General features: G+C 42.0%; 2 protein-coding genes across 11 annotated transcripts in view; one reads left to right on the forward strand and one right to left on the reverse strand.

The window, feature by feature from the left end:
* Window positions 1-24,961, reverse strand: part of CASK (calcium/calmodulin dependent serine protein kinase) — a 349,672-nt gene that overhangs the window by 146,228 nt on the left and 178,483 nt on the right. For 6 of the 10 annotated variants that reach the window (XM_056558155.1, XM_056558150.1, XM_056558157.1 and 3 more), the window contains exons 7-11: window positions 21,504-21,679; window positions 19,569-19,691; window positions 17,585-17,668; window positions 11,203-11,302; window positions 2,343-2,360 (exon numbers count right to left, since the gene is read on the reverse strand). In XM_056558155.1, the coding sequence (XP_056414130.1) occupies window positions 2,343-2,360; window positions 11,203-11,302; window positions 17,585-17,668; window positions 19,569-19,691; window positions 21,504-21,679 (501 nt within the window). The remainder of the gene's footprint in view (window positions 1-2,342; window positions 2,361-11,202; window positions 11,303-17,584; window positions 17,669-19,568; window positions 19,692-21,503; window positions 21,680-24,961) is intronic. The other 4 variants (XM_056558151.1, XM_056558158.1, XM_056558159.1 and 1 more) reach the window with 1 other exon arrangement.
* GPR34 (G protein-coupled receptor 34) overlaps window positions 1-24,961 on the forward strand; it is a 65,327-nt gene that overhangs the window by 28,152 nt on the left and 12,214 nt on the right. The gene's annotated exons all lie outside the window — the stretch shown is intronic.

The following is a 24,961-nucleotide window of genomic DNA, read 5'->3' on the forward strand; positions in this document are numbered from 1 at the left end:
GTTGCCATAAAGGTCTGTGTCTGCAATAGGTTGGTGGTACATATGAAGTCACACCAACATTACTGACAGGACCCAAGGCTTCCCAACAGAATATTGCCCAGGGCAGTGTTTTCCAACCAGGGCGCCTCCAGCTGTTGCACAACTACAATTCCCAGCATGCCCGGACAGCCAAAGGCTGTCCGGGCATGCTGGGAGTTGTAGTTTTGCAACAGCTGGAGGCACCCTGGTTGGAAGGCACTGGCTTAGAGCATCAAACTGCCTTCACTGGCTTGTCTTTACACTACATATTTTCCCGAGCGGAAACCTGCTACACAAAATACGATGTAGCAGCCTCCGAATGTTTTCAATGGGATTCTTCTCCACCATGGACACTACGAGAGATCTGCAGCAGACGTTCTGACGCGGAAATTCTGGACTCTAGACTGAGCGCTCCTAGTGCCTGCTTGTTTTACCGGCAACTGCTACAGATGGAATCTCTTGGCGGATATTCCATAGTGTGAAAAAGCTCTACATGTTAGGGCTGAATGTTATAACAAACCATCAGCTGTGAAGGCAAGTGATTGTTAGGATAAGCATTACTGCCTACAATAGCAATTAAAGATCCTACAGATTGGGATGAATTAAAATAAAACATTACAATTTGTAAAATAGACCACTCCTTCAATGTCACTGTGAATTGGCATTTGGAAGGTAATCTGTCAGGTTGTTTACATAGATTAATCACAGCAGCAGGTAGGGATAAAAAGCACCTTCACAGACATGCCTGTGTATACCTAGATTCGGAACTTTTGCTTGTAAGCAGATGAAGCGGCCTTTTTCATATATGCAAATAGGCAGCCAGTGTCCACCTCAAGTGACCAGCATTTCGATGAGAGCAGAAGTTCTTAAATCTAAAGGTATGCCAGTGACGGTGCACTTTACGTCTACATAGTGCCATGATTAGTTACACTGTGTGAACCACCCTGTTCGCACAGAATGTATTTTCCCACCTACTAGTCATGGATTTTGAAAATAGGAGTGAATTTCAGGCCTCATCCGTAGTGTCTCTACTATAGTGTTACTATGTTATATCTTTTGCGTTTGTCTTTTCAGTTATCAGAGGCATAGAATATGGTTTAAAAGGGGTACTTTTTTTTTATCAACTGGTGTCAGAAAGTTAAACAGATTTGTAAATTACTTCTATTAAAAAAAATCTTAACCCTTCCAGTACTTATCAGCTGCTGTATAATCCACGGGAAGTTCTTCTCTTTTTGAATTTCCTTTCTACCTGACCACGGTACTCTAAATTACTCTCTCCATTTTAGGAACTGTCCAGAGTAGGAGCAAATCCCCATAGCAAACCTATCCTGCTCTGGACAGTTCCTGAAATGGACAAAGGTGTCAGCAGAGAGCACTGTGGTCAAGCAGAAAGGAAATTCAAAAAGAAAAGAACTTCCTGAGGATCATAATAGCAGATGATAAGTACTGTAAGGATTATATATATATATATATATATATATATATCACTCTAAGGGCATATATCACCTGGACTGGAGTGCGGTCAAACCCCAGTATCCATCTTCAAATCTCCTGCGGGGTGCACACATACAAGCATTAAGTACCGGAAAGATTCAATAAAGAAAAACGTAGGTGCACTCACCGCTGAGAGGAGACTACTGCATGTCGAGGTCCGGTACACGGGGAGCTGGGTCTCAGCGAAGGCGCAGGAAGTGTGGCGCTCAGAGGCTACGCCGGCAGTTTCGCACGTAAGTGCGTGCTTCTTCCGGCCTCTTAGGCCGGAAGAAGCAAGCACTTACGTGCGAAACTACCGGCGTAGCCTCTGAGCACCACACTTCCTGCTCCTTCGCTGAGACCAAGCTTTCCATGTACCGGACCCCGACATGCAGTAGTCTCCGCTGAGCGGTGAGCGCATCTATGTTTTTCTTTATTGAAGCTAATGTACAAATCTGTTCCAACTTTCTGGCACCAGTTGATGTAAAAAAAAAAAAAGTTTTCCAGTGGGGTACCCCTTTTAGAGTTAGAGCCACACAAACTGCCTATGATCAGGGCTGTTCTTTATACATGGATATAAATGAGCAATAGTAATGTTCAACTGGTGTTCAGGAATTTGGAGCACAGACTGATTAAACAAAAGACAAATCTGACAATTCAAAGGCGACGAATCTTCAGGATGTCAAAATATCCATAAATAAGCAGATCAGCTCCCAAAAAGTACAGGCATTTATTTCTTCTGTAAAATAAGTTCAAACATTAGGTGAAACTGCATTCATTCTATATGGGCGTGCAAAAAGCAGTGAGGACAAAGCCTAATGCAGTCAAAAGGAAAACAAAGGAATACCTACTTTCTGCAGCTAGTAGTCCTAGTAGGGCAGCATTAAGGCAGACAAAAGTGTAGAGATTTTCAGAAATAGCATGTTAGTTGCAAGCGTAAGCCAAGCAAATTACAGTAAGTACAAAAATATACTAAACAAACTAGCACACATATACATTTCCTATGTAAAACATAAATACAGACATTTCATATAAGACTTGAAAGCAGTTGATGCAGAAGTAACACTATAAATCACTTCTCAGGCACAGACTGATAGTTTAAGAGGATAACATTATTTCTTCTCATGACTCATTGAATGCAAACACATACTCCGTGTTAACACAATAAATCTACTGCAGAATAAGAGACTTACCAGACTGTAAAATTCCTAGGAAAATATTACTGCATGTAAGTAGCAATATAAAGAGACTAATCGAATTCCTGTCAACACATAGGCAAAAGTGGGATATTAAACAAAATAGGGTGGAGGTAAACCTGTCTGAGAAAGGTTTCATACAAGCTATGACTACTTTTATTTGGATCAACGTGTCAGCCATAATACCAGTTAGTATATGAGGGAGCGTTACCAATCCATTGGCGAGGTAAAAAGGAATTACGAGTTTTCTTAAAACTTTGAAGGATCAATAAATCCTAGTGAAAATGGAGGTGGTAAAAACACATCAACCAATCAGATTCCAACCTTTTTTGACCATTTTTCCTTGCAGTAGTTTACTATAAAGTTCATCAAATGGATTAAGAGTGTGGGTGTCCTTGCACATAGTGACTGGCTCTTTCTTATATAGGTGAAACAAGTACTGCAAAGAGTTTCACCGGAAACCATGTGACCCAAAAAAACGCATTGCAAACCGTAACAATTTATGGTAAAAAAAACTGTGAATCGCTGCATACTAAATAAACACTCATATGAAAGGCACTTAAAGCCTCATGCCCAGATCCCAAATACAATGCCTGTAGTATTCTATGAGCCACTGCTAAACTGTAGTGTCTCATGCATTTAATGTCATGTAATGTCTCAAGCCGCACTGCAACCTGGGAAAACCTGAGACAACACAAATTTTGTATGCTGTTAAAAATATACTTTGGGGCAAAAATCACAGAGGAATTGCGAGACCACCATGAACCATATGTACAGACACTATAATATGAACTACACTAACTTTTATTTATTTATTTATTACATTTACACCATTGACCGTGTGTTTTTATTAAATTTATATTTCAATAGTTTGGACATTTCTGCATGTGGTGATACCAAATATGAAAAAGGGTGATTTAAAAACTTATTAAGGAAGGGGCTTATTCCACATTTAACAATTTTTTTTTAGGCCCCCACAGACTCAAACCAGTCCCCCGAAACAAAATAGGTACCCACTTACTCCCGATTAATCCAATAGGAAGCTACAAATGCAGAAAAGTAAGTTGAAAATTCTGCCTTATTGTTACTTATGGAGTCAGCAACTTTATTAGGATTCTCACAAAGCAAATGTTTAGTACAAAGAACCATATGAACTGTGGTACATGTTACGTAATGTATGTACTGTACAAGCAGTCTACAGTATGTGGGCCATACCATACAAGACCCACATTAACACATTTAGTGTCCATATAAGGGTTTGCGTTACATTGTGTGTCCAAACAAGCAAAACAAAGACATAACTAATTTCAGAGATTTTAAAATTGGACACATCAGCAGCACTATCCCCAATCAAGTAAAACAGAAGAGAGGGGTTTGGGATTTTTAAATTAGACACCTTTAACCCAAATGGACTTAATGAGTTCATTAAGAGTTTGTAACCTTGAGGAACCTACACCATAACATTTCACAGGTCCTCCCCCATCTAGGATGATCTCATATAGTATAGGTTGGTTCCCATCCAATTATCCCAAAAAACAATATATATTTTTCATCTTTTGCCAGATCATACATTTTTTATAACCCTTAGCACTTTCATTTATGCACCAATGAGATAAATGCGCTATTTCTATCACACACTCATATACTTACAACGTAAACAGAGACAACCACAACAACCTTTACAGCATATTGGAAAGATACAATTGTACATAAATGTGCAATATTTTAATAATCCTAATGTACCATCCTTATTTAACACATTCACTGCCTTTTATTGCCTGATAGAGCTTGGCAAGCAAGATCTCACACACAAAAAAAAAAAACAGATGGACGAGCCAACTCTCTGATCCAAGCCTGTTTTATTCTAATCCATATTTATGTCTTTTTTAGAAATACAGATTTATATGTGGTTTTATTAGTACCCTACAAGGTTTTAAAGTACATTTGGTGTGTGTGTGTGTGTGTGTGTGTGTATGTATGTATAATATATATATATACACACACATACACACACACACACAGTGGGGCAAAAAAGAATTTAGTCAGCCACCAATTGTGCAAGTTCTCCCACTTAAAAAGATGAAAGGCCTCGTCATAGGTATACCTCAGTATACCTCAACTATGAGAGACACAATGAGAAAAAAACATCCATAAAATCACATTGTCTGATTTTTAACCCCTTAAGGACCGGAGGTTTTTCCGTTTTTGCATTTTCGTTTTTTGCTCCTTGCCTTTAAAAAATCATAACTCTTTCAAATTTACACCTAAAAATCCATATGATGGCTTATTTTTTGCGCCACCAATTCTACTTTGTAATGACGTCAGTCATTTTGCCCAAAAATCTATGGTGAAGCGGGAAAAAAAATCATTGTGCGACAAAATTGAAAAAAAAAACGCTGTTTTGTAACTTTTGGGGGCTTCCGTTTCTACGTAGTACATTTTTCGGTAAAAATGACACCTGATATGTATTCTGTAGGTCCATACGATTAAAATGATACCCTACTTATATAGGTTTGATTTTGTCGGACTTCTGGAAAAAATCATAACTACATGCAGGAAAATTAATACGTTTAAAATTGTCATCTTCTGACCCCTATAACTTTTTTATTTTTCCGTGTATGGGGCGGTATGAGGGCTCATTTTTTGCGCCGTGATCTGAAGTTTTTAACGGTACCATTTTTGCATTGATAGGACTTATTGATCACTTTTTATTCATTTTTAAATGATATAAAAAGTGACCAAAAATGCACTATTTTGGACTTTGGAATTTTTTTGCGCGCACGCCATTGACCAAGCGGTTTAATTAATGATATATTTTTATAATTCGGACATTTCCGCACGCGGTGATACCACATATGTTTATTTTTATTTTTATTTACACTGTGTTTTTTTTTTTATTGGAAAAGGGGGGTGATTCAAACTTTTAATAGGGGAGGAGTTAAATGATCTTTATTCACTTTTTTTTTTCACTTTTTTTTTGCAGTGTTATAGGTCCCATAGGGACCTATAACACTGCACACACTGATCTTCTATGTTGATCACTGGTTTCTCATAAGAAACCAGTGATCAACGATTCTGCCGGATGACTGCTCATGCCTGGATCTCAGGCACTGAGCAGTCATTCGGCGATCGGACAGCGAGGAGGCAGGAAGGGGCCCTCCCGCTGTCCTGTCAGCTGTTCGGGATGCCGCGATTTCACCGCGGCTATCCCGAACAGCCCACTGAGCTAGTCGGGATGCTTTCGGTTTCACTTTAGACGCGGCGTTCAACTTTGAACGCCGCGTCTAAAGGGTTAATAGCGCGCGGCACAGCGATCAATGCCGCGCGCTATTAGCCACGGGTCCCGGCCGTTGTTAGAGGCCGGGCCCGACCCGCTATGACGCGGGGCCACGCCGTGGCCCCGCGTTATAGATCGGGAGTGGACACATGACGTTCCAGTACGTCATGTGTCCTTAAGGGGTTAAATAATTTATTTGCAAATTATGTTGGAAAATAAGTATTTGGTGAATAACAAAAGTTTATCTCAATGCTTTGTTATATACCCTTTTTTGGCAATGATAGAGGTCAAACATTTTCTGTAAGTCTTCACCAGGTTTTCATACACTGTTGCTGGTATTTTGGAACATTCCTCCATGCAGATCTCATCTAGAGCAGTGATGTTTTGGGGCTGTCGCTGGCAACACAGACTTTCAACTCAATCCAAAGGTTTTCTATGGGGTTGAGATCTGGAGACTGGCTAGGCCACTCAAGGAGCTTGAAATGCTTCTTACGAAGCCACTCCTTTGTTGCACGAGCGCTGTGTTTGGGATCATTGTCATGCTGAAAGACCCGGCCACATTTCATCTTTAATGCCCTTGCTGATGGAAGGAGGTTTTCACTCAAAATCTCACGATACATGGCTCCATTCATTCTTTCCTTTACACAGTCGTCCTGGTCCCTTAGCAGAAAAACAGCCCCAAAGCATGATGTTTCCACCCCCATGCTTCACAGTAGGTATGGTGTTCTTTGGAAGCAACTCGGCATTCTTTCTCCTCCAAACATGACTAGTTGAGTTTTTACCAAAAAGTTCTACTTTGGTTTCATCCGGCCATATGACATTCTTCCATTCCTCTTCTGGATCATCCAAATGCTCTCTAGAAAACTTCAGACGGGCCCAGACATGTACTGGCTTAAAGGGGTATTGTGGGCAAAAAATGTTATCCCCTATCCAAAGGATAGGGGATAAGATGCCTGATCGCGAGGGGCCCACCGCTGGGACCCCCCGCGATCTCCCTGCAGCACCGGCATTCTATGCGGGAGCTGAGTCTCCAGTTTCGGACACCTCCGGGTTTCCGGGACGTGACATCACGCCACGCCCCCTCCATTCATGTCTATGGGAGGGGGCATGATGTCTGTCACATCCACTCACATAGACATGAATGGAGCGTGCGTGGCATTTCTGAAACTGGAGCTAAAGCTCCCACATTGAATGCCGGTGCTGCAGGGAGATCGCGGGGGGGCCCTTCACGATAAGACATCTTATCCCCTATCCTTTGGATAGGGGATAAAATGTTTTTTGCCTGGAATACCCATTTAAGCACGGGGCACGTCTGGAACTGCATGATTTCAGTCCCTGGTGGCGTAGTGTGTTACTGGTAGCCTTTGCTACTTTGGTCCCATCTCTCTGCAGGTCATTCAATAGGTCCCCCCATGTGGTTCTGGGATTTTTGCTCACCAATCTTTTGACCATTTTGACAACACTGGGTAAGATCTTGCAAAGAGCCTTGGATTGAGGGAGATTATCAGTGGTCTTGTATGTCTACCATTTTATAATAATTGCTCCCACAGTTCATTTCTTCACACCAAGCTGCTTGCCTATTGCAGGTTCAGTCTTCCCAGCCTGGTGCCGGTCTACAATTTTGTTTCTGGTGTCCTTCGACAGCTCTTTGGTCTTGGCCATAATGGAGTTTGGAGTGTGACTGTTTGAGGTTGTGGACAGCTGTCTCTTATACTGATAAGTTCAAACAGGTGCCATTAATACAGGTAACGAGTGTAGGACAGAGGAAACTCTGAGGGTACGTTCCCACCTGGCGTATATGCAGCGTATTTCAAGCTGCGCAAAATCTGCAGCAGCAGCGGGAAATACGCTGCGTATCCCTTGCTCATCATACACACAAGGCTTTCCGGTGGCAGCCCTGTGTGTGTAGTGCGTTTTGGAGGGGAAGCTGCGCATCACAGTCACGCCAGCCCTGCCTCCAAAACTCGCCGAAAAGCCTTGTGTGTATGGTGAGCGAAGGATGCGCAGCGTATTTCCCGCTGTTGCAGCAGATTTTGCGGAGCGTGAAATACGCTGCGTATACGCCAGGTGGGAATGTACTCTTAAAGAAAAAGTTTCAGGTCTATGAGAGTCAGAAATCTTGCTTTTTTGTAGGCGATCAAATACTTCTTTTCCACCATAATTTGCAAGTCAATTCAGACAATGATTTTACAGATTTTTTTTCTCATTATGTCACTCATAGTTGAGGTATATCTATGATGAAAATTACAGGCCTCTCATCTTTTAAAGTGTGAGAGCTTGCACAATTGGTGGCTGACTAAATACTTTAATATGTGTGTATATCTGCCTCTATATTTAATAAATATACATATAAATGTAAAATTAATCTCCTGTTCGAATCCTATAACCCATATCAACTGGGCATACATGCAAGTTTGCACAAAGTTATATGCAAATACAGATTATGAGTAATACTTGTGACAATGTATTTTATGGTTATGTTTGTTGTGATGCATTTCCTGTCTGAAAAAGGCAGACCAAGGAGAATGCTTTGTGCCCATTTCAGGTGGTTTGTTTGTATATTCAAGCATCTCACTAGCAAACTATGTTTTTCACTTAACAAAGGGGAGGCATCCCTGAAAAACATAGGGATGAATTTATCATTATTGTCTGTGGTGGACGTGTTCTATAGTAAAAAAAATTTCCGCTGTGATAGTGCTGACGTGCATTAAATTTATTAAATGGCGCAGATCATATGATAAATTTGTCTGAGCAATACACAGCTAGTGGGGATTACCAGTACAGTCTGTTTCTAACTGAAAGTAAAAGTGGCTGCGTGATGTGATGTGCATTGCTGTAGTGCAGTGTTTCCCAACCAGTTTGCCTCCAGCTGTTGCAAAACTACAACTCCCAGCATGCCCGGACAGCATTTGGCTGTCCGGGCATGCTGGGAGTTGTAGTATTGCAACAGCTGGAGGCACACTGGTTGGGAAACACTGCTGTAGTGCATTGCTGACCCCCTAATATGTTCCTTATTTTTCCATACACTGGGCAAATTTATTTTTTTTAACCATGACCTGGTTTTCAATGGTACCACTTTTGCGTATATGTGATGTTATGCTCATTTTTTAAAAATTTTTATAGATAGGATATAACCAAAATTGCAATTTTGTACTTTAGTTTTTTTTTTAAACATTTACACCTTTCACCACACATGACCATCCAAATTTTATTTTAGTAGTTTGGACATTTCCACATGCAGTGATTATCAAAAATTTATTTATTTAATAGTTTTACGTTTGTTTGTTTTCTTTGTAATGGGAAAAGAGGGACTTATTCACATTTATTGAAACTCAGGGCATGCTGGGAGTTGTAGTTGTATACTATATATAGAGAGATACATGTTAGGGCAGCAAGCCCCAACCTATGACTCTCCAGCTGTTGCAAAACTAGCTTGCTGGGAGTTGTAGCTTTGTACCATAGACAGACATGTTAGGGCAGTGTGTCCTTTAGGGGTCTGGGGGTCTATGGTTAGGAATGGGGGGGGGGGCTGAGGGGAGGGCTGCTGGCTGACTGAGCTCTGGATCATCCTGCAGTGGGGAAGCAGAGCTTGGTGCCGGATGGTACCTTTAGCTATCCTGTAAGTGGCAGCAGTTCTATGTACAAGTTCCCCGCCGATGACTCCAGTGTGACAGGCGTAGCGGAGTCCCGTTCACCCTAGTGGAGCAGACCTGGGGTTTGATAAGGAGAAACCCCGTCCTGACCCTAGCAGGCTCAGGCCTCCCCTCTGATCTATAGGTGGAATGTGGAGGCCGGCCTGGATACTTGTTAAGCGGCTACTTTGTCTGAGGGTCCAGTGGCCTGACATGCTGTGCTGGACCATAGTGCTGAGCTCTGTGTTTAGCAATATTTACAAGTATAGTCCCTGCCTGGTGGTGAATTTCGCAAAAAAAAAAAAAAAAAGTATAATTTTTTTTGCGAAATTCACCACCAAACTATATATTATTTATCTATATCCCTGTCCACTGCATCCGCACAGACAGATTTGACTGTTAACAGTCCCACTCGCAAATCAGCTGTGAGGCAAAAAAGGTACAAAAAGTTACATACAAAATGTGTGCGACTTTTTGCGCTAAATCACTGGAAAAAGGGAAAAAAACAAAAAAAAGGCTAAATACCTCGATAAATTCCCCCCCCCCCCCCCCCCCCACTGTGTTTGGGACAAATTGTTTTGAATAACCTAACATCAGCCTCTGCATCTTTGGAGGCTCGCAGCACAGTATCCGGGTGATTTTATTTTTGTCCTGGATGATAAACCTAGGGGGAGATCAAAACCTGTCCAGAAGAAAAGTTGCTCAGTTGTGCATAGCAACCAATCAGATCACTTCTTTCATTTTTCAGAGGCCTTTTCAGAAATAAAGGAAGTGATCTGATTGGTTGTTATGGGCAACTTTTCCTCTAAACAGGTTTTGATAAATCTTTCCCCTTTTACACTGTGGCACTTCATCGCAATAGCTGCAGATTGTGATGGATTGCAGTCTAAGAGGAGGTTAGCTGTAAAAAGATCAACTCTTGCTTTCCCTGCAGTTTTCGTAACTAGCTCTCATCACCACTAGTGATGAGCGAACTTACAGTAAATTCGATTCGTCACAAACTTCTTGGCTCGGCAGTTGATGACTTTTCCTGCGTAAATTAGTTCAGCCTTCAGGTGCTCCGGTGGGCTGGAAACTCACTCCTAGGACTGTATCCACCTTTTCCAGCCCACGGGAGCACCTGAAAGCTGAACTAATTTATGCAGGATAAAGTCAGCAACTACCGAGCCGAGAAGTTCGTGACGAACCGAATTTACTGTAAGTTCGCTCATCTCTAATCACCACCACAGCTACACATCGACATTGTGTAGAATTTTGCGAGACACTTTCTATAGTAATTTAGGCACCTATAATTAAGATCACAGTTCAGCTTCCCTGGCTCTGTATGTACAATATCTAAGCATATTTACTATCTCTAGGCTTATTTATTTATTATTACTTATTTAAGCTTAGAATATTGAGGGGAATATAAAATTGCGCTGTCTTCCTCCATAGGGTCAGCAGTCAGAATTGCTACTGGTACAACTTATTTGCTTAATCATATGCATACATCATTGGCTGGACAATACAGTTTTATGCAAATATAATATTTATAAAACCCAAAGACATTTCAATTCAATAAATATGTGCTGGCAATGAAATCACTGGGAGAAAAAAATAAAAATACCTGATGAAGTTGGATCTTCAGAAAAATCAGGTAATTCCTCAGGGGGATCCCCATAAAACGAGTTGAATTTGTGGCTAGACACAGCAGCTAAAACTGCCCCCTGTGTAAAGGCAAACAAATTATTATATTGTGTCAATGAATCAGATACACACATGCTAAGGATTTATTTAGTGCTGTGGTCCCCAACCAGGGTGCCTCCAGGTGTTGCAAAACTACAACTCCCAGCATGCCTGGACAGCCTTTGGCTGTCCAGGCATGCTGGGAGTTGTAGTTTTGCAACATCTGGAGGCACCCTGGTTGGGAAACACTGATTTAGTACATGCAGAACTAAAAAGCAAGAAATAAATTATCTTTTTAAATCTACCTCTAAACTTCTCAAACATACAGTAAATCATAATGTGAGAAACAGAATGAATTACATTACTGCAAGATGTAAGAAAAAGAGTACCCAAACATATATCTTAAAATGTTTATACCGTCAGCTGAAAGTGTCCGGCAAGAGGAGGGTGCAGGTCCCTCATGAGTTTTCAAGACAAGTGCATATAATAGGGAGGACTAGTGTGCAGCACTTGGGGTCATTGATATTTAAGAGGATATTAGGAGAATGGCTGCATAGATCGGTGGAAGTAGTACATAGTTATGTTCAACATCTGTCACTAGTTTATGCTACCCTCAGCTAAGACAGCAATAAACCTAGTGACAGATTTCATTAAATATAGATGAATGAAACTGTTATATTTACAGAAAGTGATTGTGGCAAACATGGGAGGAAACCACTTGACAGAGGACACAAGACTGTGTGTATGGACTAAATGTTCTGTATGGAAAGTTACTTCCACAGCAAGTCGTGATTTGTTGCATAACCAAAAGAGCTGACAACAGCTTTCTTAACTCAGATAGGATAGGCTTGTCTTTTTTTTTTTATACCAAAATCAAATATAAGCCAAAAAACAAACCGCAAGAAGTTAGTCATGCCAAAATAATAATAATGTAGCTTATATACATCAAATAATGTGTGGCATATTGACATAGGCTGTATATTTTATGCTGAAAAAGTTACAATGTTTGAACATATACAGGAGAGCAAACTGCTGTCAGAATAGCTGCCTGGGCAAGTCTAATGGTGCATTCACACCACGTTTCAATTATCTGGCTGCCCAATCTGGCTTGGAAATTTCAAAACCAGGTGCTCCCCTAACCCAACCGGACCAGTACAGAATCACATTCATTTAAATGCGCCAACTGGAGTCATATAGTGACCCTGGTCGGCTAATTTTTGCCCTGTATCCAGTTTTGTGGCCAGACTGAAAACCGCAGGATCTCGAAAATGTGGTGTGAATGCCCCCTAATCCCACTGAGGCCAAGGAAACCAGTTTGCCCCTGCTCCGACAACATGGGGATAGTGGAGTCCTGCTGCGATCAATGCTTGACTAGGGTCAGGGGTTACTGTTCTACTATTGTTACTATTTGGAGAGGAGCGGCTATAACTACTAAGTAACTGGTGGAGAATGAGGTAGGAGAACAATATTTACCACTACAGATGAGGGTCACTACTCCTAGGGGAAGCTCTATGGGGGCACTATATATATATATATATATATATATATATATATATATATATATATATATATATATATATATATATATATAATGTGACATATAAAGCATTCACATCCCTAACATTTGATCAACATTTCTTTTATTTATTTTTTATGTGGTTTAGAATTTGAATGCTCCTCAACTGTCTTAAGTGACCCCAGCAGCTTGCTTCTAAATATTTTTGAGATGGCTCCTAGTTTTGGCTAATATAGGCCATGGGCAAGTTGTAAAGTAGGTTTTTAAAAATTCATTTATTTTTTGTTAAAAACTGGCAAAACACAATTAAATGCTGTTTGCAGAAGTACTCCAATCCTGATCTATGTACACATGGTTTGTGCAGTTTTTTTGCGCTTAAAAACTCATTGGGGGAGATTTATCAAAACCTGTTCTACAAAGCCCTCCCTATAATCAGCAAGTGAAAAGGAAGATAAACAAGTGACAAGTAACTTAAGTTGTATGTTTTATGCCAATGTATGTGCTTGAGTAAAAGGACCCTTGGCAAGGAGGATCCTGGAGAGTTGCCCTATTCAGTTAAAGACTAGTTTAAACTCATTGGGGGAGATTTATCCAAACCTGTCCAGACGAAAAGTTGCTGAGTTGCCCATAGCAACCAATCAGATAGCTTCTTGCATTTTTTTAAAAGGCCTCTAAAAAAGAAGTGATCTGATTGGTTGCTATGGGCAACTCAGCAACTTTTCGTCTGGACAGGTTTGGATAAATCTCCCCCAATGAGTTTAAACTAGTCTTTAACTGAATAGGGCAACTCTCCAGGATCCTCCTTGCCAAGGGTCCTTTTACTCAAGCACATACATTGGCATAAAACACACAACTTAAGTTACTTGTCACTTGTTTATCTTCCTTTTCACTTGCTGATTATAGGGAGGGCTTTGTAGAAATATTCCCTTTTACAGACATGTATGATTTGCTAACAGCATCTACATAGGTCAGCCAGAATGGAGTGGTTCTTTTTCTAGCTGATCACTGGGATGTTTACAATGGCCATCGATTGAGGACAAATGTTTGTAGAACCAATTGAACACTTAGTCACTGGTCTGTGTAAAAGGGCTTGTAGGCCCAAATAGCCTCAGTGTATTTGCAGAAGATATTCTGTTAGTGTGTAGTCTCAAGTCTGTACCTAATAATAATTCTACCACTGTACTAATGAATATCACTTTGTGGCGAGTCTGGGAGAGACTTGTGTTTATATCAGAAGCCAATCTGAAGGGACAGAGCTGCAGGGGAGAGTGGAGAGCACCAGACCTAACCAATGAGAAGACAGGTGATGTGTTTCAGACTACCTCAAACTCCATATAGGCATTGGAGCATAACTGTAGTCCTAGATCACAGCTTTGTCCTAAGGTAGTCAAGCAGAAACCAATGAGGTAAACAGCAGGTAATCATTCCCTACAGAGACAGAATTCTTAATCCTATTCATTTTTACACAAACATTATCCCATTAGTGAGGTATGGGGAAGCAGCTGTGGTAGAGGGTGTGATGTAAAGGGCAGGTGGAATTACCCTAGGGGCAGATGGCATTAACCCCTTGTATTCGTGATGCCAGGGGGTGGTTTATCCTTAATACCACCCGAAGGTAAACCGCTGGATCCTGGGCTAGGCACGGGGCAATAATGACTGACGCCAAGTTATGGACAACGATAGCTTTACTGAGGGTAGACAGGTGGAAAAGTCTATACAGTTCAGCCAGGCCCACGGAGGTGACCAGTGACTCAGAGACTTTAAGGGATTGCTGGGACTTGTAGTAGATATGGTCAATGTAATGCAGGCCACAGTGACTTGACAAATGATGACCGTGACTGACTTGAATGATGACTGACAATACTGAGACTGTGGCTTACTTGTAGCTGCATACTAGACTTGAGGCCTCCTATGACTCTGGACACACACCTAGACTCAACTGCACTGCACCTCAGCAGGAAGCAAGAGAGCGGAAGAGAGACTGAGCTAGCTCCTCCCAGGGCTTATATGGGGGAGACTAGCCGGGAGCCCATAGGCCACTCTTGGGTCACTGATACCTCCTGGGTAACAATCACATAACAACTCACATGACAACATTCTTAAAGTTATAGCACCTCTTTACACATTTTAATATACAACAATTGATGAAACATATTTACATGGGGGAACAAGTACAAGGGTGGCCCAGGGGACACTGCAGGAGGCTGCCTGAAAGGGCAGCAAGGGTACGGGGTAACACCTCCCGTACTGGGCCACCATACAGCTTATAGCTCACTCCCTGGGTGTTCATCAAATACAACCTTTTCTTTGTACAAGGCTAAGCAGCGAGCACTGCCGCTCACTTCTCTGGCTTCTAACTAACAATTGCAGAGGGGGTCAGGAATGACATTAGGTGCAATGAAAAAAACAAAAAAAAAAAAAAAAAACTTATGACACGTGGGCAACATGTCAAAAGTTTTTCTAATAACTACGGGGGAAAGGAAAAGTTGCCCAGTTGCCCATAGCAACCAGATTGCTTCTTTCATTTTGAAAATTATCTAATTGGTTGTTATGGGCAACTGGTCAACTTGTTCTCTATACAGGTTTTGATAAATCTCCCCCTATAACCCTTTAAAAAGGTGAATGTTCTACAATGGCCCAGCACCAAACCTCAACCAACCTAATAATCTGTGGCCCCATGTAAAATCTACAGTTAAATCAACTAGCCTGGAGAAAACAAGCTGGGAAGAACGGGTGAAAATCACTTAAAGCTGTTATGCAGCAAAATGGTATAATCTAAAGTACCATATATACTCGAGTATAAGCCGACCCGAATATAAGCCGAGGCCCCTAATTTCCCCCCAAAATCCCAGGAAAAGTTATTGACTCGAGTATAAGCCTAGGGTGGGAAATACATCATCCCCCCATTCATCCCACACCCCCCCCTTCTCATCATCCCCTCGTCATCCCCACACCCCCCCTTCCCATCATCCCCTCGTCATCCCACACCCCCCCTTATCATCCCCCCGTCATCCCACCCCCCCTTATCATCCCCCCGTCATCCCACCCCCCCTTCTCGTCATCATCCCCCCCGTCATCCCACCCCCCCCCCTTCTCGTCATCATCCCCCCGTCATCCCACACCCCCCCTCTCGTCATCATCCCCCCGTCATCCCACACCCCCCCTCTCGTCATCATCCCCCCGTCATCATCCCCCTGTCATCATCCCACACCCCCCCTCTCGTCATCATCCCCCCGTCATCATCCCACACCCCCCCTCTCGTCATCATCCCCCCGTCATCATCCCACCCCCCCCTTCATCATCCCCCTGTCATCATCCCACAGCCCTTGTCATCATCCCACACCCCCTTCATCATCCCCTTGTCATAATCCCACCCCCCCATCATCATCATCATCCCCTTGTCATCATCCCACACCCCTCTTTATTATCCCCTTGTCATCATCCCACCCCTCCCCCTTCATCATCATCCCCTTGTCATCATCATCCCACACCCTCCCTTCATCATCCCCTTGTCATCATCACCACATGTCATCAGCCCCCCCCCCCCCCCCACTTTCATCATCACCGCTTGTCAATGTCTGATGCAGTGGTCTTCAACCTGCGGACCTCCAGATGTTTCAAAACTACAACTCCCAGCAAGCCCGGGCAGCCATCGGCTGTCTGGGCTTGCTGGGAGTTGTAGTTTTGAAACCTCTGGAGGTCCGCAGGTTGAAGACCACTGCGGCCTTCGACATCATCCAGCCCCCCCCTCCTCTCACCCCCTTTAGTTTTGTACTCACTTCCGCTCGGCGGGACGTTAGGGTGCGCTGGTCCGGTGCTGCAGGACTGTCCGGTGGGGAGGTCGTCCGGTGGGATAGTGGTTTCCGGGCTGCCATCTTCGCCGCGCTTCGGGCCCGGAATAGAGGCGTTGCCTTGACGACGACGCAGAGGGACGTTGGTAATGAACGTCCCTCTGCGTCGTCGTCAAGGCAACATGACTATTCCGAGGCCGGGCCCGAAGAAGAGGCCTCCCAGTGAAGATGGCAGCCCGGAACCACTATCCCACCGGACGACCTCCCCACCGGAAAGTCCTGCAGCACCGGACCAGCGCATCCTAACGTCCCGCCGAGCGGAGGTAGGTGAGTACAGAACTAAAGTGGGTGAGAGGGGGGGGCTGGATGATGTTGAAGGTCGCAGTGGTCTTCAACCTGCGGACCTCCAGAAGTTTCAAAACTACAACTCCCAGCAAGCCCGGACAGCCGTTGGCTGCCCGGGCTTGCTGGGAGTTGTAGTTTTGAAACATCTGGAGGTCCGCAGGTTGAAGACCACTGAGGGCGGAGAGCTCACTCAAGTATAAGCCGAGGGGGGTGTTTTCAGCACGAAAAATCGTGCTGAAAAACTCGGCTTATACTCGAGTATATACGGTAGATGAAATTAAAAAGATTGACAAAATAACCTGTAGTTTTTAAAATTTACTTTATAGCATAAATGATTTACAATACAACTTTGAAATGGTTTTCAAAGACGTAACCCAAATATTAGGGAAAAGTAAGCTGAATCCACCGATTGTGGTACTGGACAGCAATATATGGGGGCTCTCCCCCAATAAACAATGCAAAGACTGACCATGCTAAACATCAAGTGCCTGATTCTTTTCTTCTTATTGAGATAAGCCTTTTTCACAGAGGTTTTACAGCAGCTTCGACCACAAATAAGAACACGTGAACACTTGGCTGAGAGGTTACATATATTAGGGGGTCCTACTGGAGACACTGTTACAAGATAAGCTTTCAGTTGAAACATTTGCTGAGATCATTTTTAATCTTACCTTTAATTTCCTCCTTGCATTAAATTTTCTTAGTTGTTCTACAGTTTCTGGCAAATGGATCTTGTAAGCATAGCGATCTCTTTCCTGAAACAATGCAATGTTCCACTTAACAGGGTAAATGAGCAAAGCAAGCAAAATGTTTAAGTAGGCAAAAAAAAAAAAAAAAAAAACACAACAACATGTTTGCAAATGCATTGAACCTTTAAGGTCTTTTAGAACACAAAGGACTATCCCACAATCTAAATAAAACAAATATGTAAGTTTTTGAACATGTATTATGTCAGATCTGAGTTACATCCTATATTCTAGTCTAGAACTGCAGTCACTATTCTGCAGGTTTCAGGTCTAACCCAACAATTGCATTGTTTGCACAGATCTTGCCATGATGACATACGCCAGGTAGAACATGGTAATGTCCTCAAGATTTTGGTGGAAAATAAAGTGGAGTCAAAATTACTTTAGAAATGTAAAAAATCTTCGCACAAGAAACTCAAAGACTACTTAATTCTATGTATTTGTGAAAAGAAGAACACAAGGGGGTCACAAATCTGCAGTTCTATTTTGCTGTAGAATGTTCGCAAAAGATTAGGACACTCACCACTTTCGAGGGTTAAACTCTCTTTGTCAGGTCCTCAAAGAGGCACCAAAGAGAGATTGACCCTCCAAACGCTCTGTCCATCACTTCATACCAAAAGGGCCAACAGCTGCACCTGGGTGCTATAGACATTCATTTATTGTAATATTTTGCCTGAGGTGCACTGGTTGTGAAGGGTAGCTTACCCTCCTGTTCTGAAAATTAAGCTGTGAACATAGCCTAAGACAAAAAAAAGTAAAAAAAAGAAAGAAAATAAAAAAAAAGTGTATTTTGTGCAAACTTTCATTGCCGTGACTGGTTGCTTTCTGTTTGAGGCAAAAACCAGACACATTTGATAAATCTGAGCCTTTGTTTTTTCAGTCTTTTGTACCACAAAACTACTATATTTTATTTTACTATTTAATTAAATGGAACTCAATGGAAAAACTGCTTGAAATGCACACAATTATATGGCTAAAATAATGACTATTAGATAATGCAATTAAAGTTACAGGATCTTACAAATAAGAGTTGTAGAAATTTCCCAAGAAAAAAAAATTCAATCTAGATATAGGGATTAACATTTTCCAATACATAACTTTGTACCTTTATATAGAGGGAGTTAAATGACAGCGCATAATCAGTATGTTGTAAGGTCCTATTGGAAATTATTACTGGGCTTTTTCAGATTTGTGGGAAAAAATTTGTCCATCATTAAACAATAAATTTAAGTGGCCCACGTACTTCCTATACAGTTTATACCAAATCTAAGCAATCCCACTTTTTTCTTTCATGGAGTACTGAATACAGTCTTAAAAAGCCCCTGAGACATGTTTCCTTCACAATGGATCTTAGGGTACATTTACGCCTTATTTCTATCAGGCTGTACACAAAAAAAAAAAATAATAATAATTATGTTTTCCACTGGAGTACCCTTTTAAATACAAACAAAATAAAGAAAACCAAACAATTAAAAAATACCAGTGAAAATCTCCATAAAATGTGTTAAAAACAGGCATAAAATTTAAGCAAATATTTTCTTTATCACATTAACTCGTAAGGAGGGTTGATCAGATCCTGCTGGGATTACTAGTGAAACAGCACAAATGATAGGGTTTGTTTCAGGACATACAAAGTTCTTTCAATGCTCGCTCCCGAAATCTCACTTCCAGAGGGTGGTGACACAGTCTGTTACTTTTTCCACTTGCAGGCTGTGTCAAAAGGAATGGTTCTCTATTTGGATCATCACGCCTTCATTTGGTGGCAAATGGCTGCATTATGTTGCTACAGAGGTAGGCAAACAGGGAGCGAGCACTAAAAAAATGCATCCTTAAAAAAAATAAAAACACACAAAAAGCTGTGTGAGAAACCTCCCTTAAAAACACCTGCAATATGTTTTAACCATCCTACCTTTAGCCAGGGGTGATTGAGTGCCTCATAGACAGTTATCCTTTCTGCAGGGTCCAGCATAAGCATGCGGCGCACCAAGTCTTTAGCACTTTCAGATATATGGCTCCATTGTCGGGGATTCATCTGAACAATAAGAGAAACAAAACCGTAAAAATATAGACACCCTTACTTTATAATTAGAGTATTAAGTAAAATATTCAATGTTATCAGTAATCTAATATTTGCATCTGTGTAAAATGTATTTTATTCATTGTCAAATTGTCCTAGTTTGGTAAAGACTACACTACAAGGGCTATTTCTATTTGAAGGATTGCACTACTAAAACTAAAGTGATTTATCACCTAATTTAGAACGTGTATCCCTTATGGAATTTGCTACATTGGTAGTTTAAACCATGAAATTATACTTTACATTATTACAGCCAACAGTCGTACACTATAATGACAAATGTGATCATGATCGGGATCGACCGATTATCGGTTTGGCCGATATTATCGGCCGATAATCACGATTTTGGACATTATCGCCAATTACCTTGCCGATATGCCGATAATGCCCCGCCCCCTGGCCAGAGACGACCGTCTCTGCCACTGCCCGATTGCCTCTCCCCATCCTCTGCCCATATGCCGCTGCCCCATCGCCTACCCCCATCCTCTGCCAACATACGACCACCGCCGCCCCCCCCATCCTCTCCCCACATGCTGCCGCCCCCCATCCTCTGCCCACATATCGCTGCCGCCCCATCGCCTCCACCCATCCCCTGTGTTATAATTACCTGTTCCCGGAAATCCTTCTGGCTCCTGCGCTGTTGCGTAGTGACGAGTGACGCCCCCAACGCAACATCACCGTCAGTATGCACAGTGACAGCGCAGGATGCAGACAGAGCTAGAAGAATCGTGGACCCCCGGGAACAGGTAATTATAACACTGGGGATGGGGGGAGGCGATAGGGTGGCGGCGGTAAGTGGGCTGAGGATTGGGGGGGGGGTGTGATGGGGCAACTGTGCTGGTTAGACTTAGGAACTCAATACAGGCAGGGGGAGAGAAGCGGGCGGCAGTCTCTGGCCCGGCAAAAGCCGCTGCAGTTCATTGATTTAAAGCACCCGCTTTAAATCATTGATCTGCAACTGCTTCTGCCCCGCCGGGGGGGGGGGGTTGAAATAGCTGATAACTCATACCGGAATATCGGTATAAGTTATCTGCTATCGGCCTGAAAGGTGACAGATTATAGGTATCGGCCCTAAAAAAAAATCAATATCGGTCGATCCCTAATCATGACTGATCACTTTCTACTAAACATTTTATAGAAGAAGGACAATATACTCAATTTAGGTCAACAGACTAAAAATCAGAATTTCTTGCACAAGACTTAAGGAACACATCTGTTTCCTAACTATAAGCAGCTATGTTGCTGAGGTAAACAGAAAAGACAGGTCGGAAAAAAAAAAAAAAAGGAAAACCAAATCACTATTTCCGATGACATCCATTTGGTAGTTAGAATATCATGAATAGGACGTTTGTTCCTAAGGACAATAGCAAACAAACTTTAACATGATATATTTAACAACATTTATTTGCAACTCAATTGAAAACATAAGTGATTATAAACATAAGGTTTTCTGGCTAGGATATACATATGGCGTGATATAGATGTACATTTCATAACCTCTTTCAAAAAGTATCGGTCCAATAAGAAATTAAGTGTAAAGGGGGAATGTATGTTGGAGTTGCCATGGGAAACAGTGAATCTGTGGCTGGTATTGCTGCATTTCAGAGCACCCTTCGTGTGCATGAAGTTTTATTGAACATTACTGTGCCTTACAATTAAGCCCTTCGTTGCAAATCATAAGAGGTCCTTACAAAAATAAAAATCTTTTGTTGCAAGCTCTGGCTACACGTGTGGGCACCCTTATAGAAACAAAACAGGGTTACTTACCTTATATTTTCCTTTAATAATCCCCTCAAACAATCTTTCCTTTGTGCCATAAAAAGGCAAGCAGCCACTTAACAGGATAAAAAGAATGACACCACATCCCCAGACATCTACAGGTTTCCCATAAGGTTCTCTTTTAACCACCTCTGGAGCCATAAAGTGCGGTGTTCCTACTCGACCTATTGGAAGCAGACATTGCAGATTTGTAAATCTCCAGCAATAAAAAGTGTGTAAACATTTTACAGAAACCATACTACAATGCTGGTACAGAAACTGATAAAACAAAAATCATAAAAAGGGTTTGCCTGGACCAAACCCAATACACAGGGTTATAGTGTGGGGAACCAGATTAATATGGTGCCCCGAGCGCTGTACTGACAATATTGACAGCGGTTCTCTAGGCTGATCTGAGCGCCAACGGCACGACCCTGGGGATCAGATCAGCCGAGATGAATAAGAGAAGTAGATCACAGATAGACTGATCAGTCTTTGCAATCTAAAGACTGGAAAAAATAGTCACTTGTGGGGAAAAAAAAAATATAATACTATAAAGTTTAAATCAAATTGAACAAGGCACTCCCGCAATAAAAAATATTTCCTTATTTAAAAAAAAGTAAATCAACATATTTGGTAACGCCGCATGCGGAAATTTCCCATCTATTAAATTATGCTAATGATCCTGTAAGGTGAATGGCATAAACATAAATAATTAACCAAGTCCAAAATTGCTGATTTTTGGTCACACAACATTCCAGAAAAAAAATGATAAGAAATTACTTATAAAAAGTCATTTCTACACAAAAGTAGTACCAGCCGAGAAGTTCGTGACGAATCAAATTTACTCGGTGATTACAATTCTTTCAAACATCTATATGATTGACGGAGGTGAGCGCCAACTCGAGCACTTAGTTTTCTTCGGAACCATTGGACCGATGTTCCTTTTACTACAAGTGACCGTCCTTCGCAAGCTGGAACGGGTATAGTGCCGGCTGCACTCCTCCATTCTATGTCCCTCAGAAATAGTGGGAACAAGCGCGGTGTTGTGCCCACGGTACAACATAAAAAGGTGAGCAAACCTATCATATCACTTTGGAACTGCTGCTCTTGAAGCGGACTTCCACCATATTAATTTGTACATTTTAATATCCAATTTCACTAGGCTTAGATGCGCATTGTGTCTCCTCTTTTTCTATATACCTTTGTTGTTTAGTACCAAATACTACAGATAACTCCGCAAACAAATGAGCCCTCATACAGCCCCATCTATATGGAAACATGTAAAACTTCTAGGTGGTCAGATAAGGGCAATTTCAAACATACTAATTTTATTAACCCCTTAAGGACACAGCCCATTTTGGCCTTAAAGGGGTACTCTGGTGGAAAACTTTTTTTTTTTTCTTCTTTTAAATCAACTGGTGCTAGAAAGTTAAACAGATTTGTAAATTACTTATATTAAAAAATCTTAATCCTTCCAGTACTTTTTAGCTGCTATATACTACAGAGGAAATTCTTTTCTTTGGGGATAAATTTTCCGTCATGACCACAGTGCTCTCTGCTGACACCTCTGTCCAGAGCAGCATATGTTTGCTATGAGGATTTTCTCCTGCTCTGGACAGTTCCTGACCTGGACAGATGTGTCAGCAGAGAGCACTGTGGTCGTGACAGAAAAGAAAACCAAAAAGAAAATAATTTCCTCTGTAGTATACAGCTGCTAATAAGTACTGGAAGGATTAAAATTTTTTAATAGAAGTAATTTACAGATCAGTTTAACTTTCTGGCACCAGTTGATAAAAAAAAAAAAATAAACTTTAAGGCCACAGGACATTTTATTTTAGCATTTTTGTTTTTTTCTCTCCTCGCTTCCTAAAAATCATAACTCTTATATTTCCATCCACAGACCCATATGAGAGCTTATTTTCTGTGCGACCAATTGTACTTTGTAAGGACATCATTTATTTAACCATTAAATGTATGGAAAAAAATTATTTTAGTTTGTGTGGGAAAATTTTTATGAAAACATTTTGGAGGGTTTCGTTTTTACATGTGCACATTATGGAAGAAATGACATGTTTTCTTTATTCTTTGGGTTAATACGATTAAAATGATACCCATGTCTAAAAACTACAACTCCCAGCAAGCCCAGGCAGCCATCGGCTGTCCGGGCTTGCTGGGAGTTCTAGTTTTTAAACATCTGGAGAGGTCCGCAGGGTTGAAGACCACTGCGGCCTTCGAGATCATCCAGCCCCCCCTCACCCCCTTTAGTTCTGTACTCACCTCCGCTCGGCAGGACGTTAGGGTGCGCTGGTCCGGGCCATCTGTGCTGCAGGGACAGTCCGATGCGGAGGGATAGTTTCCGGGCTGTCCATCTTCACTGTGGGGGGGGGGGCCTTTTCTCCGCGCTTCGGGCCCGGAATAGAGACGTTGCCTTGACGACGACGCACAGGGACGTTCATGAGTAACATCAGTCCCATGAGTCCCCTGTGCATCGCCGTCAAGGCAACGTCTCTATTCCGGGCCCGAAGCGCGGAGAAAAGGCCCCCCCCGGTGAAGATGGACAGCCCGGAATGACTATCCCTCCACACCGGACTGTCCCTGTCCACAGCTGGCCCGGACCAGCGCACCCCAACGTCCCGCCCAGCGGAGGTGAGTACAGAACTTAAAGGGGGTGAGGGGGGGCTGGATGATGTCGAAGGCCCCAGTGGTCTTCAACCTTTGGACCTCCAGATGTTTAAAAACTACAACACCCAGCAAGCCCGGGCTTGCTGGGAGTTGTAGTTTTGAAACATCTGGAGGTCCCCAGGTTGAAGACCACTGTATCAGACATTGACAAGCGGTGATGATGAAGGGGTGGGGGGGCTGATGACGTGGTGATGATGAAGGGGGGTGTGGGATGATGACAAGGGAATGATGAAAGGGGGGTGTGGGATGATGACAAGGGGATGATGAAGGGGGGGTGTGGGATGATAACAGGTGGTGATGATGATGAGGGTGCTAATGACGGGGGTCTGGATGATGACAGGGGGGGGGGGATGATGTATTTCCCAACCTAGGCTTATAGTCTAGTCAATAACTTTTCCTAGGTTTTTGGGGTGAAATTAGGGGCCTCGGCTTATATTCGGGTCGGCTTATACTCGAGTATATACGGTATAATATATTTATTTATTTTTACAAAAAAAGCATGTTTAAAATTGCCCTATTCATATACAGGTATGTATTAGGGCTCAATTTTTGCGCTGTGATCTGTAGTTTTTATCGATACCATGTTTGCGTATATGTGATATAATATTCGTTTTTATTTATTTTATTTGGAATATAATGTGACAAAAAAAGCAGCAATTTTGGACTTTTTCATTCTTTTTTTATTTTTACATTTACACCGTTCACCATACGGGATCATTATTATTTTTTGATAGTTCGGGCATTTACGCACGCAGCAATACCAAATAAAAAGGGAAAAGGGA

The sequence above is a fragment of the Hyla sarda genome, chromosome 2 (assembly GCF_029499605.1).
Source record: "Hyla sarda isolate aHylSar1 chromosome 2, aHylSar1.hap1, whole genome shotgun sequence".
NCBI classification, from domain to species: domain Eukaryota; kingdom Metazoa; phylum Chordata; class Amphibia; order Anura; family Hylidae; genus Hyla; species Hyla sarda.